Source organism: Ostrea edulis, chromosome 1 (assembly GCF_947568905.1).
Source record: "Ostrea edulis chromosome 1, xbOstEdul1.1, whole genome shotgun sequence".
NCBI lineage: Eukaryota > Metazoa > Mollusca > Bivalvia > Ostreida > Ostreidae > Ostrea > Ostrea edulis.
In genome coordinates, this window is record NC_079164.1 from 1104811 (window position 1) to 1121541 (window position 16731).

General features: G+C 39.0%; 1 protein-coding gene across 1 annotated transcript; it reads left to right on the top strand.

The window, feature by feature from the left end:
• The first annotated feature begins 297 nt into the window (after positions 1-297).
• Positions 298-1110, top strand: LOC125665614 (uncharacterized). The gene is made up of 2 exons (XM_048898353.2): positions 298-445; positions 577-1110. Exons 1-2 carry the CDS (start codon positions 388-390, stop codon positions 822-824), a joined length of 306 nt encoding a protein of 101 aa, XP_048754310.2. The 5' UTR covers positions 298-387; the 3' UTR covers positions 825-1110.
• Positions 1111-16731: the final 15621 nt, after the last annotated feature.

Below are 16731 nucleotides of genomic sequence, written 5' to 3' on the forward strand. Positions count from 1 at the left end.
GAATAATTGTTAAAATTAATATTGTACGTCATATCCTGTTTTCATAATGTGTAATAAGTTAATAACCAACCATTTCAAAAAACTCTCTGTTATACGTCTAGAAGAGTTCTACGGACATTTTGTTTATTCTCTGCTCTTTCTATCTGTCTGTATACCTTGAAATCGTAACCTATAGATGAATATGCTTTTGAAGACTATCTATTTTAGATATAGGTAGTATTTCAAATATTATTTACACTCAAACACTTTTGGACATTTTTCTGCAGTCAATACCCCGACTTTCTTTCATGTGACACAGCAAACACGTATCAACTCTTTAAACAGTTCTGAACCGTACACAATCCGGCTATATAACCCGCAGCGGAGGCCTTACAATCACTTCTCAGAATGGCGTCGTATAGGACCAGTATGTTTGTGGCGTTCACCATTATGGTTACATTGGGAGGTATTTGCAGTTGATGTGTTAATTGCACCACTTATTTGTTCAGTCTTAATATCAAATAATGCGATATAAAATTTATGCTTTGATTTAGTTGTTTATCAATTTAATTTAAACTAATTTATTTTTTTTACCAGGAATTCATTTCCCAAGGTCCGTTGGAGCAACATCAACAACATTGACGACGACGACTACAAGCTCAACCGCATCTCCAACAAACTCTCCAACACCAACAACATCCGGGGCAGTTCAATCGACCACGCCCTCTAATTCCACTGGTTCCTTCGCTGTGACACAAACTTACAATCCTCTCATCTTACTGCTATCTGCCACCGTCACACTGACTGCGGCAACAGGCTGTATGATTAGACTCGGGAACATTTGAAAGCGATGTCTTTAACATAAGTGTCAAAGAAACCTTCTGTGACGTCACAAAACCGAGAAGGTGCTAGAAACTTTTGCCTCCTGTGGACGTGTTTGAAATTACTGTTTAAATTGGTATGATATGATTATATGTAAATCAAGGATATCAAAACTGAAGATGAATTCAAATTTATGGTAAATCAAGACTTCAAATATTACTGTAATTTACAGATTTATACATGTTGTATTTGAAACAGGAATCAATTACTCATGAGATGATTATGTCATTAAATTATTTTAAAAATGAAGATATTCAGATTAACATGCTTAGAGAAATTCAGCGAATATTCACTAGGGGATATTTGTCCGAAGGTTTTTCCATGAAATCAAATGCATAAAAAAGGTTTGAGATGAAAGAGAAATATAATGTTTAAAGATGTGAAGGATTATTTTTAAAATATCTTTGATTGATAAGCATCACATTCTAATTTAGAATTAAACAGTCAATCTCTGTAACCACAGAAACATTTATATAACAAGTTTACTTTATGACAAAGGGGGTGGCTTCTCAATCGTCAACTTCCCATATCCATGTGGCACTATTCCAGTAAAACCTTCATATGGTATTTATGTTTCTTAACTGAATCCGATAAGCAAGAGCATGTTCTGCGTATAATCAGTTTATAAATTGGGATAGGCTACTGACAAATAAGCTTAAGATACAGGGGTTTCAACAGTCTCACTCAAAGTCATCATTTCGCAAATTTTATGGCGGTATAACACTGATTTTGACTGCGGATAACTCCCTTTACCTGATCAAGATATAGGGCTCACGGCTGGTGTGACTGGTCGACAGGCATTTGATCCCACCTCTAGTATGTCCAGAGGTCCGTGTTTGCCCAACTCTCTTTTTTGTATTGCTTGTAGGAGTTGTGGGATTGATCACTGTTCACTATCTTCACCTTTATAGGAGTTATGAGATTGATCACTGTTCGTTATCTTCACCTTTATAGGAGTTATGAGATTGATCACTGTTCGTTATCTTCACCTTTATAGGAGTTATGAGATTGATCACTGTTCGTTATCTTCACCTTTATAGGAGTTATGAGATTGATCACTGTTCGTTATCTTCACCTTTATAGGAGTTATAAGGTTGATCACTGTTCGTTATCTTCACCTTTATAGGAGTTATGAGATTGATCACTGTTCGTTATCTTCACCTTTATAGGAGTTATGAGATTGATCACTGTTCGTTATCTTCACCTTTATAGGAGTTATGAGATTGACCACTGTTCGTTATCTTCACCTTTATAGGAGTTATGAGATTGATCACTGTTCGTTATCTTCACCTTTATAGGAGTTATGAGATTGATCACTGTTCGTTATCTTCACCTTTATAGGAGTTATGAGATTGATCACTGTTCGTTATCTTCACCTTTATAGGAGTTATGAGATTGATCACTGTTCGTTATCTTCACCTTTATAGGAGTTATGAGATTGATCACTGTTCGTTATCTTCACCTTTATTGGAGTTATGAGATCAATCACTGTTCACTATCTTCACCTTTATAGGCGTTATGAGATTGATCACTGTTCGTTATCTTCACCTATCAAATCGAACATTCTATGGTGTTATGGTTATCCTTTACCAATACAAATTGTCATTGGGTCAAATACTGTTTCATACCAACTGAATACGCCCACCTGATAAAGACATGGTCTCACGGCGGGTGTGACCGGTCAATAAGTGACCGTGTGGTAAGAATTCCATCGTCATCGAATGTAAGTTGTTTTTACACTTGTCATCTAGGTCTCGCGCACTGGTCACACGCTGCTAGGAGAATTGGTTCCGCAGGTCATGAGGTCAATCCCGGGTAGGAGCGGAAGTTGTGTCCACATAGAGTGGATGTATCTGTGTTTTATATAATTTGATTGACAAATGTTCCCATCTGTTATTAGACGAATTACACTACATCAATTCTCACGATATGAAATAAAGTTTGTAAAGCAGAACTAAATGATATAAGCGACGTTTCGCAATGATATATAATTTTTCCCGACATTTCACGTACAATGCATTATATCTTTTTTGTACAACAAATCTTGGTGTATATTACCATATCTGTTTTATCATCCAGTGAGGATCCGGGTAAGAATAGGTCCTCAGTATCTCTTGATTGTCGTAAAAGGCGACTAAATGGGACGGTCCTTCGGACGAAACCGCAAAAACCGAGGCACGATAACGACACCTCCCCTGCTCAAAGGCCGTGAGAGCTGAGCATAGGCCAAAATGTTACAGCCCTTCACCGGCAATGGAAACATCCCCATGAGTGAAAAATCCTCGACCGGGATGTTGAACAATATACAATGTTTTAGAATTAACATATATCGTTAATTTTTGGTTGTTGCAAATTAAAAATGTTAAGACAGTGTATTACAGAAGTTCGTATACATGGACATTATAAAGTTATTTTAGCAAAGAATGGAGAAAAATATTTGTAACAATCGGGGATCGATTCCGGTACCTTTCTATTACTAGTTAGGTGATTTAAAACTGGGCTACCAAAACCCGATATACAAAGTACGGTGATATTGCTACAATACAAAATTTCAAACCTATTTGGAAAATCATGCTAGAACTCTTCGTATTGAGAACAAAAAAAAAAAAAGAAGTTACGAAAATCATGTTTCATTTGGACAACTATTGATTACGAATTAGTGAAGACTAAAGATATAAAAAATATCTGCCTGATTTAAAAATTGTTTTTCAGAATGCTGCAAGCGAATAACCTAGTACAAAAAAAACAAAACATGAGTAGCGGAAGGCGAAACAAAAATAAATCACAGTCCCGTGCATTTCCTCTACCGTATGCGGATATTTCCTCCGTTTGTTAGATTTTCTCGAGTCATTATATCAACCGATCGCTATGCAATGATATCATAAATAATCGCATCTTAAGCACCCATATCTAGACACTTAACAACGGTTCTTGACATGAGACGTACTTATCCCGTTATTATCGCGAAGTTTGTTATCTAAACATGGAAAAATCGATTTATTGACTGGTAACATTATATCGTAGCGACGAATGTAGTGGAAATACAAAGATGAATCGAGAAACTGAACGCGTGTGTTTACTGAGGGATATACCCCCTCCATGATTTGTGAGATTTGGGCAAAACTACTTTCCTTGCCAATTGTCAGAAAAATGTAAACGAAGCTTTTTCCTCCACCCTCCACTTTCAAAAACGATGCTACATGTAAGAGATTGAACGTACCCTCTAGTGTTATTAGAAGTTTTGATTTCAATCACGATCTAATCAATCTATGAAAATTAGTTAGTCACATGCTTAAAGGGACTGGTTCACGATTTTTTATAAAAATATTTTTCTTTTCTGATGGTAAACATTAAAAATATAATTCATTTAATATGGACAGCCAAAATTTTGACCTTCTGAATGCAAGAATAAAAGCAATAGTCTTTTCATGTATACAAACAAGTGAAATATTGATTTTGTATTATAAAGCATCTTAATTTTGCATAGTCACAAATTTTAACTTTTAGATACCACATTTTACCCGAAGAATGCTTGAAATGTGAAAGATTTAATAAATTCAGATTGATATCCATTTCTTTTGAAAATTTCGTAAACAATAACATACCGCAATCTTTATTTACAAAACAAATAATAAACTCTCTAAAATGAGCTTCTGTGATAATATATAACCTTAATTGTTATGCGAACTCTTTTAAACACATTAAACAATAGATTTTGATCATTAAAAGTGAAAAAGAAAATTTTGGGGAAAATCGTGAAAGATGAAGGTAACGAACAGTAAGCAGTACAAAATAAAGAGTTGGGCAAACACGGACCCCTAGATATACCAGAGGTGGGACCGGGTGCTAACGGTGGGTATGACCAGTCGACAGGGGATGCTTACTGATCCTAGGCACCTGATCCCAGCTCTGGTATATGCAGGGGTCCGTATTTGCCAAACTTTTAATTTTGTATTCCTTATAAGAGTAATGAGAGTGATCACTGTTCGTTATCTTCTCCTTATCATTTTACGTTTATAAAATAAAGTGAAAATAAATGGACTTCACTTTATAATTGAATCGAGGCCAAATATAATGGAATGTTACATGCTTCGTATTGTGGCCAACATCTCGCCAACATCTCGCAGCGATCAATGGACAGAAATACTAGAATTTGATTTTTGTTGAAGTATATTATAAACACTATTGGTAAGAAATTTGTCTCGGAACATCAATGAAATAATCTATAATAAGGAACAGCAATGGATCTCATAATCCTATGGGACACAGAATGAACAATAGAGACTATTTGAACCACAGGATATATATACGTGGCGACCAATAATGAGCGCCCTTTATCATGGTAACACCTGCTGTGAGACAGGATCTCTCTTTCTAAGGTACACTCCTGCGAACTCGTGACTTTCGCTTCTGAATGTCGAGCGTTCGGCGAAGGAACAATCGCTGCCTAACTTTAGGTCGCCAGGACGAATTTCTGGAGAAATCCGGTGTCAGCGTCATAAGTTAGTGAAAAATTCGATAAAAAATGGTCATGAACAGAATAAATATTACCTCCTGATGTATATATCGCCCTGCCCATAGCACACGTTTTGCATCTGAATGTGAAAGTTAAGCCTCTAAATTTCGTTAGGGAGACACCGTATAATATACATTCAATACTTTATATCGATGTCTTGACTGTTAAAAATACAGATAACACCTAAAAGGGGAAGTTTGATTGAAGCTCCAACTGATGAATCGATCGTCTAACAAGCAACAAGTCCTACGAGTTTCTGACACTTTGAAAGAAGTTAAGCCACATTCTATTTTTCAGGGGCCAGTTTTATGCATAGCGGTAAAGTATGGCCGACACACGACATGTCCTCCCACTCCGGGCTTAACATACCCGCCTTTTCCATGTTTCGAGCATTATCGTGCACACAAACGTCAATTTTGCTGAACAAACCAAAATCTTTTAAAATTTCTTTTCTTTTACACGCAATATTAATGGTAGTGTAATGATTCCGGATATTTGAGGTACGACCATGTGGAGTTCTTAATTAGTCACTGTTTATATCACGTGATCTCATTTGTGTATAAATACCGAGACTCCGCAGTCGTCTGTGTCATTCAGATAGAAGACCCAGCCAAGTTGAGAGGACGAGATTATGTGTACTAATAAAGTATTCATAGTAAATAATTCCTCGCCTGTTCTTACAGTTAGAGAGTGAATTTGGAAGGCCATCAGAAGTCTGGCCTGCCACGAAGAGGTTGACCTCCAGTAAAGAGGCTAGCCGTAGTTTGTTTTCTTCGGTGTCGTCCGCATTGGCTGAACAGACCGTCGTCCAGGCCGCTATACTCATTGTCCGTCCTGAATAAGGCATCCTACAGTGAGTGTAGTGGTTGAAGGGCTACCACATATACTGTCCGTCCTGAATAAGGCGTCCTACAGTATATGGGGTAATCCGAGGGCGACTGGGCTCTACATTTTAAGTTAGCACTACCAGTTTATCGTTGCTTGCCTCTGGTTGATATAGTGATTCTCTGTTTGATGATAATTAACCTAGATAAAGTTAGGACATATTTGTATATTTTGGCAGTCCACTAAAATCATACCAATTAGTTTAAATTAGTTATTGTTGAATACCCCAAACCCTGGAATTGACCAGGTACGATCCCAGAATTGAATGTAAATACGTTACAGTAGTGTGGCTCTCTGGCATCGAACATGTACATAAGACACTGGTTTCTATTTTCCGTTTTTGCATAATATGGTGTTCGGTAATCGTTGGGTAGCTTTCTGTAGCTCTAGATGTCCAAGTTTATACGGTTATGCCTGTATAAGCGAATATTCGAATCTCATATCCGGGTTATTATAGCTCCTCAATACCCCTTGCTTGTTGTAAGGGGCGGCTAAATATGGCGGTCCTTCGGTGAAGACCGCAAAAACCGAGGTATTGTGTCACAGCAGGTATGGTACGATAAAGACCCCTTCCAGCTCATAGACCGTAAGCAACGAGCATAGGCCTAAATTTTGCTGCCCTTCACCGCCAATGGTGACGTCTCCATATGAGTGAAATATTCTCGAGAGGGACGTTGAACAATATTCAATCAATCCAATCAATCAAATCGAATGAATGTTCGTTGACATCCTTAATATAAACCCGTGACCAGACTTTTTATCAAGACTTTTCACCTCGTGGCCTTTATTGTGGACTTTGACCTACTTTTCAGAACTTTTAACTAGTTTGGCTATATGTTTAAGGAGGAAAGGTTCGTTGTTATACGTCCTATCGAGAAGTTCGCATTCCTATCAAGACGTCACCAGTTGTACAGTTGTAGATGAAGTACCACAGTCTATGCGAAAGACATCGGACCGTCGGACCTGACCGATGTGCAGTGCCTAAGGTCCGATGCGTCATTTTTTTTTTTTTTTTTTTTTTACACCGGACCGGTATGTCCGATGTCTCACTGTCCGGTTTTGAGCTTTACTATTTTGACGCGGAGTCATTTAAATGTTTGTTATAAGTAAAAACTATCACACAAATCCAAATACGTCAATGAAATATGATTAAAACCGCATGGACCGTCTAAAGTATTATGCGGGAAGGATCCCTGGTATAGTATTACTGGTATAATAAATAAGATTTCCTTGGTTTTGCATTTTCACGTGTTTCACTTTTATACATTAGGTTTTTCGGTCTGACAAAATTTGGTTCGGTCCAGTGTGTTCATTGATTACACAGGACCGAATGTCCTGTGTTGTCAAAAAAACTTTCGCATTGACTGGTACCACAACTTTAGACCTTATCGTCCTAGCAGTGTGGGTTCTTTAACGTGCCAACGCCTGCCGCGACACGGAACCGGATTTTTTTGGGTAAATTATAAATGACCCACGACTCTCACTTCTAAACGCCTACCTATACTTGCATCTTAGGTTTTAGGCGCCATGGTACGAGCGGGGCTCTAACTCACAACATCCCGGTTACGAAGTGAACGCTCTACAACTGAGCTACCGCGACCAGTTAAGGGCTTTTTCAAAGGGGGGGACTTCGATATTTTACATATAGATGTCTAATGACCAATTCTTTTGTAATGTCCCCAAACCAATTACCTTGACCTTTGAACATTTCAAAGACTTCCCCTTTTCAATCAAAGCGGATCGATCCACGTTTTCCGGCGAGTTATATTGTCTTCTGACAACAAATGTTTTTTTTATGAATTGTGCTCGTTTATTAGCTACTTTGTTTTTATATTCTTATGACGCAGAGTTTAGGCAAAAGTTTTCACAATGGAAGAAGGAATAATTATCCTACTGCTACTCGATATTAAGATTCATCGACGAGGTCATATTTAATTTCCTCCATAATGTCAATTCCAAATATTTCAGTGAACTGGAAAAAACCACGATAGTCTTCCACATCTGTTTTACAGCAAACTAACAACTCGAATTTATGACAAATCCATATTTTTGTTGCAATATTCCATTATCATCTGCATATGATGTAGTTCTCAACTGATGCGACAGAGACTAGAACATGATATGCATATGATTAATCTCTAAACCCAGACAGGGTACTAACATTTCAGGGATTTAAATACTTTCGTTTACCGTTAGCACTTTGCAAATTTTATCGTTGTTATAATGATCCTATTTGACGTTTCATACCGATTGTTCGTCTGTTTTTAATATACCAATTTGGACTACGGATTACACCGTTTAACTGATCAAGACAGAGGACTCACGGCGAGTTTGATCGATCAACAGGAGATGCTTATTCCTTCTGGGCACTTGATCACAGCCATGTTTTCCCGTTCTTTCAATTATAGGATTGATGAGTTTGATCACTTACTGTTCGTTATTCTTATAATGTGAAAGTCCATGTCTTGCTTCTAATTGTGATTTTTATCTCCTGCAGAGACTCAGTCTTAGAAATTAAGCAGTAGTCCGATGACCGTTGATAAGATTGGAATCGGGCCACCCAAACAATATTGACGCGCATGCCCAGTTGGCCAGTATATATTTCCGGCGGGGTTTGCTGAGTAGATTCCTCCTCGTCTTGGAGAACTGCACAACACTGCATATATATCGGGGGTACCTATTAAGCCTGTTACTAATGGGAAATGAAAATGAAATTTGGTCAATAGTCTATGTTGAGCTATTTCCACAATTTCTAAAAATAACTAAGAAAGAGAAATGTTGTGGCTATGACTTAAGAGAAGAGATGAGCATAATAATGTCGAGTAACTAATTTGTTTGAATGATGTTGAGAATACATCCTTAAGTGCTGTTCGTAAAATAGACAAATTCAAGAGACATCAATTACTAACCAAGATATTAATGGTATAAATCACAGACTAATTCAACAAAGAATACGAAATACAACGAGAATGATTAGATACTACTGCGAATATTGGCGGCGGAAATTTGAACAGTTTATCATATCCAAGCATGATTGTCACGTGGGTTTGATTGTAATGGCGGATTTTTATTCATATCCCTCTCAGAGCAATGGCTAAAGGCAGCAACAAAATGGAAAGGAGGCTTAATCTGAAGGGACTCTCTGACGAAGAATTTGTGGTCGTCATGCCTGTTGCACTAGGCATGGAGCCTGGAAAAACAAAACATTTTCATTAATCAAGACCGTCTACAACTGAATTCCATGTATTTTGAAAGAAAGATGTCCAATACAACCTATCATTCGGTCAAATGCTGTTTGACATGTTTTATACCAATTGTTAGGCCGTTCTTGGCACATTAATTTTGACTACGGATAACTCCGTTTACCTGATTAAGATATAGGGTTCACGGCGGGTGTGACCGGTCGACAGGGGATACTCACTCCTCCTAGGCACCTGATCCCAACTCTGGTATATCCAGGGGTCCGTGTTTGCCCAACTCTTTAATTTGTATTGCTTATAGGAGTTATGAGATTGATCACTGTTCGTTATCTTCACCTTTCATGAAACCCCTAGCTAAGATAGTTAAAGAGATATATTTAAAGATTTTTCCATAGATATACATCACTATGTAAAATTTTGATCCCCTATTGTGACCCAACTTACCCTCGGCGACCACGATTTGAACAAACTTGAATCTACTCTATTTGAGGAAGCTGTCATGTAAATTTCCACTTGTCTGACTCAGTGGTTCTTGAGAAGAAGATTGTTAAAAATTTCCCAATATATCTGAATGCAAGACTTTAATTCCCCATTGTGACCTGACTCTACCCCCGGGGGTGTGTGTCATGATTTAAACAAAATGTGTATGCGAAACACAAATGCCCCCGATAATGGCCAATTCCGAAGATGACCAAGGTCACAAAAGCAAATATCTTGGTACCAGTAGAAAGATCTTGTAAAAAGAAATGCTCATGTACAATATGAAAGATCTAATATTTACCATTTAGAAGTTATGACCAACGTAAAAAATAAAATAAAAGTAGGTCAAAGGTCAAGGTCAAAAGGTTTAATACCAACGAAAAGGTCTTGTCACAAGGAATACTCATGTTAAATATCAAAGCTCTATCTCTTACTGTTCAAAAGTTATAAGCAAGGTTAAATTTTTCAAAAAGTAGGTCAAACTCCAAGGTCAAGGTCACAGGGTCAAAAATGTTGGTACCCATGGAAAGGTCTTGTCACAAGAAATACTCATGTGAAATATCAAAGCTCCATCAGTTATTGTTCAAAAGTTATTAGCAAGTTTAAAGTTTCGGACAGAATGACTAAATTACAGAATGACAGTAGGACAAAAACAATATGCCCCCCGATCTTCGATCTCAGGGGCATGAAAACCTGAATCTGCACTATGTTAGGAAGCTTTCAGGTACAAACTTGAATCTGCACTATGCCATGAAGCTTTAATGTGCTTCTTGAGAAGATTTTAAAACGTTTGCCTTATTTATTTGCATGTAAACATTTGATCCCTTATCGTGGCCATATCCTATTCCCGGGGACATAATTTTAATAATCATGAATTGGCACTATATTAGGAAGGTTTCATGTAATTTTAGCGTTTCTGGCACAGTGGTTTTTAAGATCTATACATGTTTGTCTTATAAATTCGCATGTAACACTTTGATCCCCATTGTGACCCCACCCTAACCCAGATGCCATGTTTAACAAACTTGAATCTGACCAAGTGGTTCTTCAGAAGATTTTTTAAATAACTCCATCCTATTTTTGCATTTTCGTGACTATCTCTTCTTTGAAGTGGCATGACCCTTTATTGGAACAAACTTGAATTCCCGTCATCCAAAGATAATCTGTACCTAGTTTGATTGAAACTTGCCCAGTGGTTCTTGAGAAGAAGATGAATATGTGAAACGCTAACGGACAGACGACAGCCAAAAGGTGATCAGAAAAACTCACGTTGGCTTTCAGCTGAGGTGAGGTTTCAGCTCAGGTGAGCAAAAATGCTTGGGGAATTTACAAGCAATATTAGTATCGTTAATAGTTGACCAAAAGTGGCAAGCTTTTTACATAAGCAATAATTGATTATTAGAGTACCATAATAATTCGTAGCTTTCCCATGCAAGATTCCTAAAGAGACATACTTTCTTTCATGATTTCATACAAAATACCAGCAAAAGACCTTCATTTTCACTTGCAGTAAGTCGTTACACGCTATTGACTTTTCTTTTTCTAGATAGGAGCGATTTCAAGATATTACATCAAAATTTGTGGACGTATCCATAATATCACAGAAAATAATATTTTTCGTTTGACAGCAGATTCACACATACTCAGTTGAACACTTGATTACTTTTCGTTTGACAGCAGATTTACACATACTCAGTTGAACACTTGATTATTTTTCGTTTGACAGCAGATTCACACATACTCAGTTGAACACTTGATTCAGGTGTAGATTATATGACAAAGTATTGCCATTTTCTCCACGATACAACTATAGCGTTAAATTTCGCGTCGTGACGTATTTTTGTGACGTCAGATACTGTGAATTCTTAGGTCACCTGAGTTTGACTCGGGTGACCTATTGCAATTGGTTGTCGTCCGTCGTGGGTTAACAATTGAACATTTTTAACTTCTTCTTGATAACTACTATTACAATTCTTTTCAAATTTAGTATGAAGCATCCTTTGGACAAGGGGGACATTAATTGTAAATTTCAGGACTCCAGGACCTACATGTAGGAGCGGGCCAAAAACTGCCAAAAATTGACACATTTTCAAAAAATTTCTTCTCTAGAACCGCACATGTGTAAGAAAAACTGCATAGTGATGTAGAACAGGAAAGCCTCTAGCAATATAGTCATGAATACCCGGGTTAGTGGTTTTGACCCCAGGGCGGGGCCAAACTTAGTATATAGTGTTTATATGTAAAACACTTAGATAACATCTTCTTCAGTGCTATTGATGCTACATTAAAACTAAATAAATATAAAGAAAGAATATGTGGTCCTGTACTAAAATTGTAAATTTGGTGATCCCAGGGGTAGGGGTTTTGGTATTAGAGTGGGACCAAAATTGTCAGTTATTAAACGTCTGAAAATAGAATTTTTAACTTCTTCTTGATAACAACCATTCCAATTCTTTTCAAATTTGGTATGACGCATCTTTGGAACAAGGGAGACATAAATTATAAATTTCAGGATTCCTGCACCCTCGGGGCCTTAGGGGTGGGGCAAAAACTGCCCAGAATTGACCGATTTTCAAAACGTTTCTTTTCTAGAACTGTGCGTGTTTAAGATAAACTAAATGCATAGCGATGTCGAGCAGGTAGCCTCTACAACAATTGTAAATTTCATGATCCCCGGGTTAGGGGTTTTGACCCCAAAGCGGGACCAAACTCACTATATAGTGTTTATGTGTAAAACGTTAATTGATATCTTTAGTGCTATTGATACTAAATTGAAACAAAATAGAAATTTAGAAAGAACAGGTTTTCCTTTACCATAATTGTAAATTTTATGATCCCCGGGGTAGGGGTTCTGACCCCAGGGTGGGGCCAAACTTAGTATATAGCATTTATGTGTAAGTTTGCTGATACTGTATAAAATCTAAATGCATACTTAAAAATAACAGAAAAGGATGTACAATAAATGGTGAATTGCACAACCCAGGGTTTTGACTCTAGGATGGGTCCAAATTAGTCATAGCTTTTGTTAATACACACATTATATTATGTAAAGCCTTTCATCAGTGTATGCACTTTTGAGGATATTGACGTTTTCAGAACACATCTTGTTTTATACTGTTGTTGAACATTAGAATTTAACTTTGATATTCAGAACAGGAAATGTTTTCTAGATTTCATAGCCCTTTGGGAGTAGTGATACGTTTCACTAGTACTCAGATGACCGATAAGTCCCGTGGGCCTCTTGTTTTGCAGAACACTGAATTTTCTCGGGAAGCCTTAACTGTGCTGCGAAATTATTCTCTATAATGATCACACATCTGTATCGCATTTTCCATCACGTGTGAAAAGTTGCACAGATGGAATCTAATTGAAGAAAAAAAACCAACTAAAATGTTGACCACATACTACGTTTTCCTATCTGGGAAAAAGATTAAATGGTCAAAGACCAACAAACTGGAAGTCGCCTTTGTTTCAATTGGTAACATAAATTATCATGGCAATTTTTTTCTTTTCCAATCTTTTCTTGAAAATCACGGTGATTGACACTCAACAACGTTAACATTTTTAATTTAATACACTTTATGTGACCGGTCGACAGGGGATGCTTACTCCTCCAAGGCACCTGATCCCACCTCTGGTGTATCCAGGGGTTCTTGTTTGCCTTACTGTCTACATTGTATTGCTTGTGGGAGTTGTGGGATTGGTCGCTGTTCTTTGTCTTCACCTTTCATGTATATTGTGGAATTACATCCGTCAATTAATGGGGACATGCATGGCTTATGTAATACTTTCAGAATGCTTATTTCGTATGATTTTTTGTGAGTTTTCTTTTTGAATTATGAAAAGCAACCATTGACTTTGATATTTACTGGGAAAGTTGACAATCTGATGAACTTCTAATCCCGTGATGATAGAATAGGTCCTCTTTACCCCTTCTTTGTCGTAAGAGGCGATTTGGTAGGGTCTTTCAGATAAGACCACAGAAAAGCGAGGCCCCGTGTCACAGCAGGTGTGGCGCTAAGGATCCCTCCCTGCTCAAAGGCTGTAAGCGCCGAGCATAGGCGTAAATTTTGCAGCCCTTCACCGGCAATGGTAATGTCTCCATATTAGTGAAAAATTCTCGAGAAGGACGTTAAACAATATACAACCAATCAATCAAACGTAAAGTTACTCTTATCTGCATTGAGTAAGAAAGGCCTGGAGGAGCGAATAGCTTCTTTGGATTTGTGAAGTCTGTAACTAAGTATGTTGTGTGCTACCGTGTAAATGTGGAGAGTGGAATGTGCTGTGTCGTGTGGAGGATGGAATGTGCTGTGTAATGTGGAGGATGGAATGTGCTGTGTCGTGTGGAGGATGGAATGTGCTGTGTAGTATGGAGGATGGAATGTGCTGTGTAGTGTGGAGGATGGAATGTGCTGTGTCGTGTGGAGGATGGAATGTGCTGTGTCGTGTGGAGGATGGAATGTGCTGTGTCGTGTGGAGGATGGAATGTGTTGTGTCGTGTGGAGGATGGAATGTGCTGTGTCCTGTGGAGGATGGAATGTGCTGTGTCGTGTGGAGGATGGAATGTGTTGTGTCGTGTGGAGGATGGAATGTGCTGTGTCGTGTGGAGGATGGAATGTGATGTGTAGTATGGAGGATGGAATGTGCTGTGTCGTGTGGAGGATGGAATGTGCTGTGTCGTGTGGAGGATGGAATGTGCTGTGTAGTGTGGAGGATGGAATGTGTTGTGTCGTGTGGAGGATGGAATGTGCTGTGTCGTGTGGAGGATGGAATGTGATGTGTAGTATGGAGGATGGAATGTGATGTGTAGTGTGGAGGATGGAATGTGCTGTGCAGTGTGGAGGATGGAATGTGATGTGTAGTATGGAGGATGGAATGTGATGTGTCGTGTGGAGGATGGAATGTGCTGTGTCGTGTAGAGGATGGAATGTGCTGTGTCGTGTGGAGGATGGAATGTGCTGTGTCGTGTAGAGGATGGAATGTGCTGTGTCGTGTGGAGGATGGAATGTGCCGTGTCGTGTGGAGGATGGAATGTGCTGTGGAGGATGGAATGTCGTGTGGAGGGTGGAATGTTCTGTGTAGTGTGGAGGATGGAATGTGCTGTGTAGTGTGGAGGATGAATGTGCTGTGTAGTGTGGAGGATGGAATGTGATGTGTAGTATGGAGGATGGAATGTGATGTGTAGTGTGGAGGATGGAATGTGATGTGTAGTGTGGAGGATGGAATGTGCTGTGCAGTGTGGAGGATGGAATGTGCTGTGTCGTGTGAAGGATGGAATGTGCTGTGTCGTGTGGAGGATGGAATGTGCTGTGTCGTGTGGAGGATGGAATGTGCTGTGTCGTGTAGAGGATGGAATGTGCTGTGTCGTGTGGAGGATGGAATGTGCTGTGTCGTGTAGAGGATGGAATGTGCTGTGTCGTGTGGAGGATGGAATGTGCCGTGTCGTGTGGAGGATGGAATGTGCTGTGGAGGATGGAATGTCGTGTGGAGGGTGGAATGTTCTGTGTAGTGTGGAGGATGGAATGTGCTGTGTAGTGTGGAGGATGAATGTGCTGTGTAGTGTGGAGGATGGAATGTGCTGTGTCGTGTGGAGGATGGAATGTGCTGTGTCGTATGGAGGATGGAATGTGATGTGTCGTGTGGAGGATGGAATGTGCTGTGTCGTGTGGAGGATGGAATGTGCTGTGTAGTGTGGAGAATGGAATGTGCTGTGTAGTGTGGAGGATGGTAAGTGCTGTGTCGTGTGGAGGATGGAATGTACTGTGTCGTGTGGAGGATGGAATGTGCTGTGAAGTATGGAATTTGCTGTGGAGGATGGAATGTGCTGTGTCGTGTGGAGGATGGAATGTTCTGTGTCGTGTGGAGGATGGAATGTGCTGTGTCGTGTGGAGGATGGAATGTGCTGTGTAGTGTGGAGGATGAAATGTGCTGTGTAGTGCAAGATGATTACAACGAACAGTGATTAATGAAAAGGCGAAGATAACGAACAGTGAGCAATGAAAAGGCGAAGATAACGAACAGTGAGCAATGAAAAGGCGAAGATAACGAACAGTGATCAATGAAAAGGCGAAGATAACGAACAGTGAGCAATGAAAAGGCGAAGATAACGAAGTGATCAATCTTATATTTCCTATAAGTATATTAAATACAAAATTAAGAGTAGAGCAAACACGAACACCTGGATAAAGCAGGGGTGGGATCAGGTGACTAGGAGGAGTAAGTATCCCCTGTGGACCAGTCAAAATCAGTGTGTAAAGAACGACCCAACGGCATGAAACACGTCAGACAGCATTCAACCTATTGACATCTGTAATACATGTAATAATGAACCGACACGAATAAATACAACTATCTGCCTACAACTAATGATTCCGCGTGTTCTGTATCCTGAAAATGACCAATTCAATCCCTGGTTATTACTTGGACGCAGTCTCTGTCATAAACAGATCAATTTCAGCTTCTTTGTCGAACACTCTATGAATGCAGATCTCTAATATCGATCGGGCAAGTGCTCATTTCTATGTTGAATTCATGTCTCATTCCTCCCCGGTGTTTGGCGTCTTGCTGTATGGAACAAATCGTGGCGTCTTGCTTTATCAAATGAATCGCGCCGCTGGGACAGGGTTCGATTCCAGCGCCGAGTAAAATATTTCAAACATGCATGCAGGTAGTAGTGACTTCTTTCGCCAAGCTCCCCGCTTTAGAAGTGGAAATTATGAGTCTCTCAAACGCACATGCCATGGTAGGCGTTGGCATGGTAAACAAACCCTCACTACTACGACTCTG

What these genes read in the sequence shown, in the direction of transcription:
- LOC125665614 (XM_048898353.2), top strand. Translation starts at nt 388, where the DNA reads ATGGCGTCGTATAGGACCAGTATGTTTGTGGCGTTCACCATTATGGTT. An exon ending in CATTATGGTTACATTGGGAG is followed by an intron (nt 446 to 576) that starts GTATTTGCAGTT and finishes TTTTTTTACCAG; the next exon opens with GAATTCATTTCCCAAGGTCC.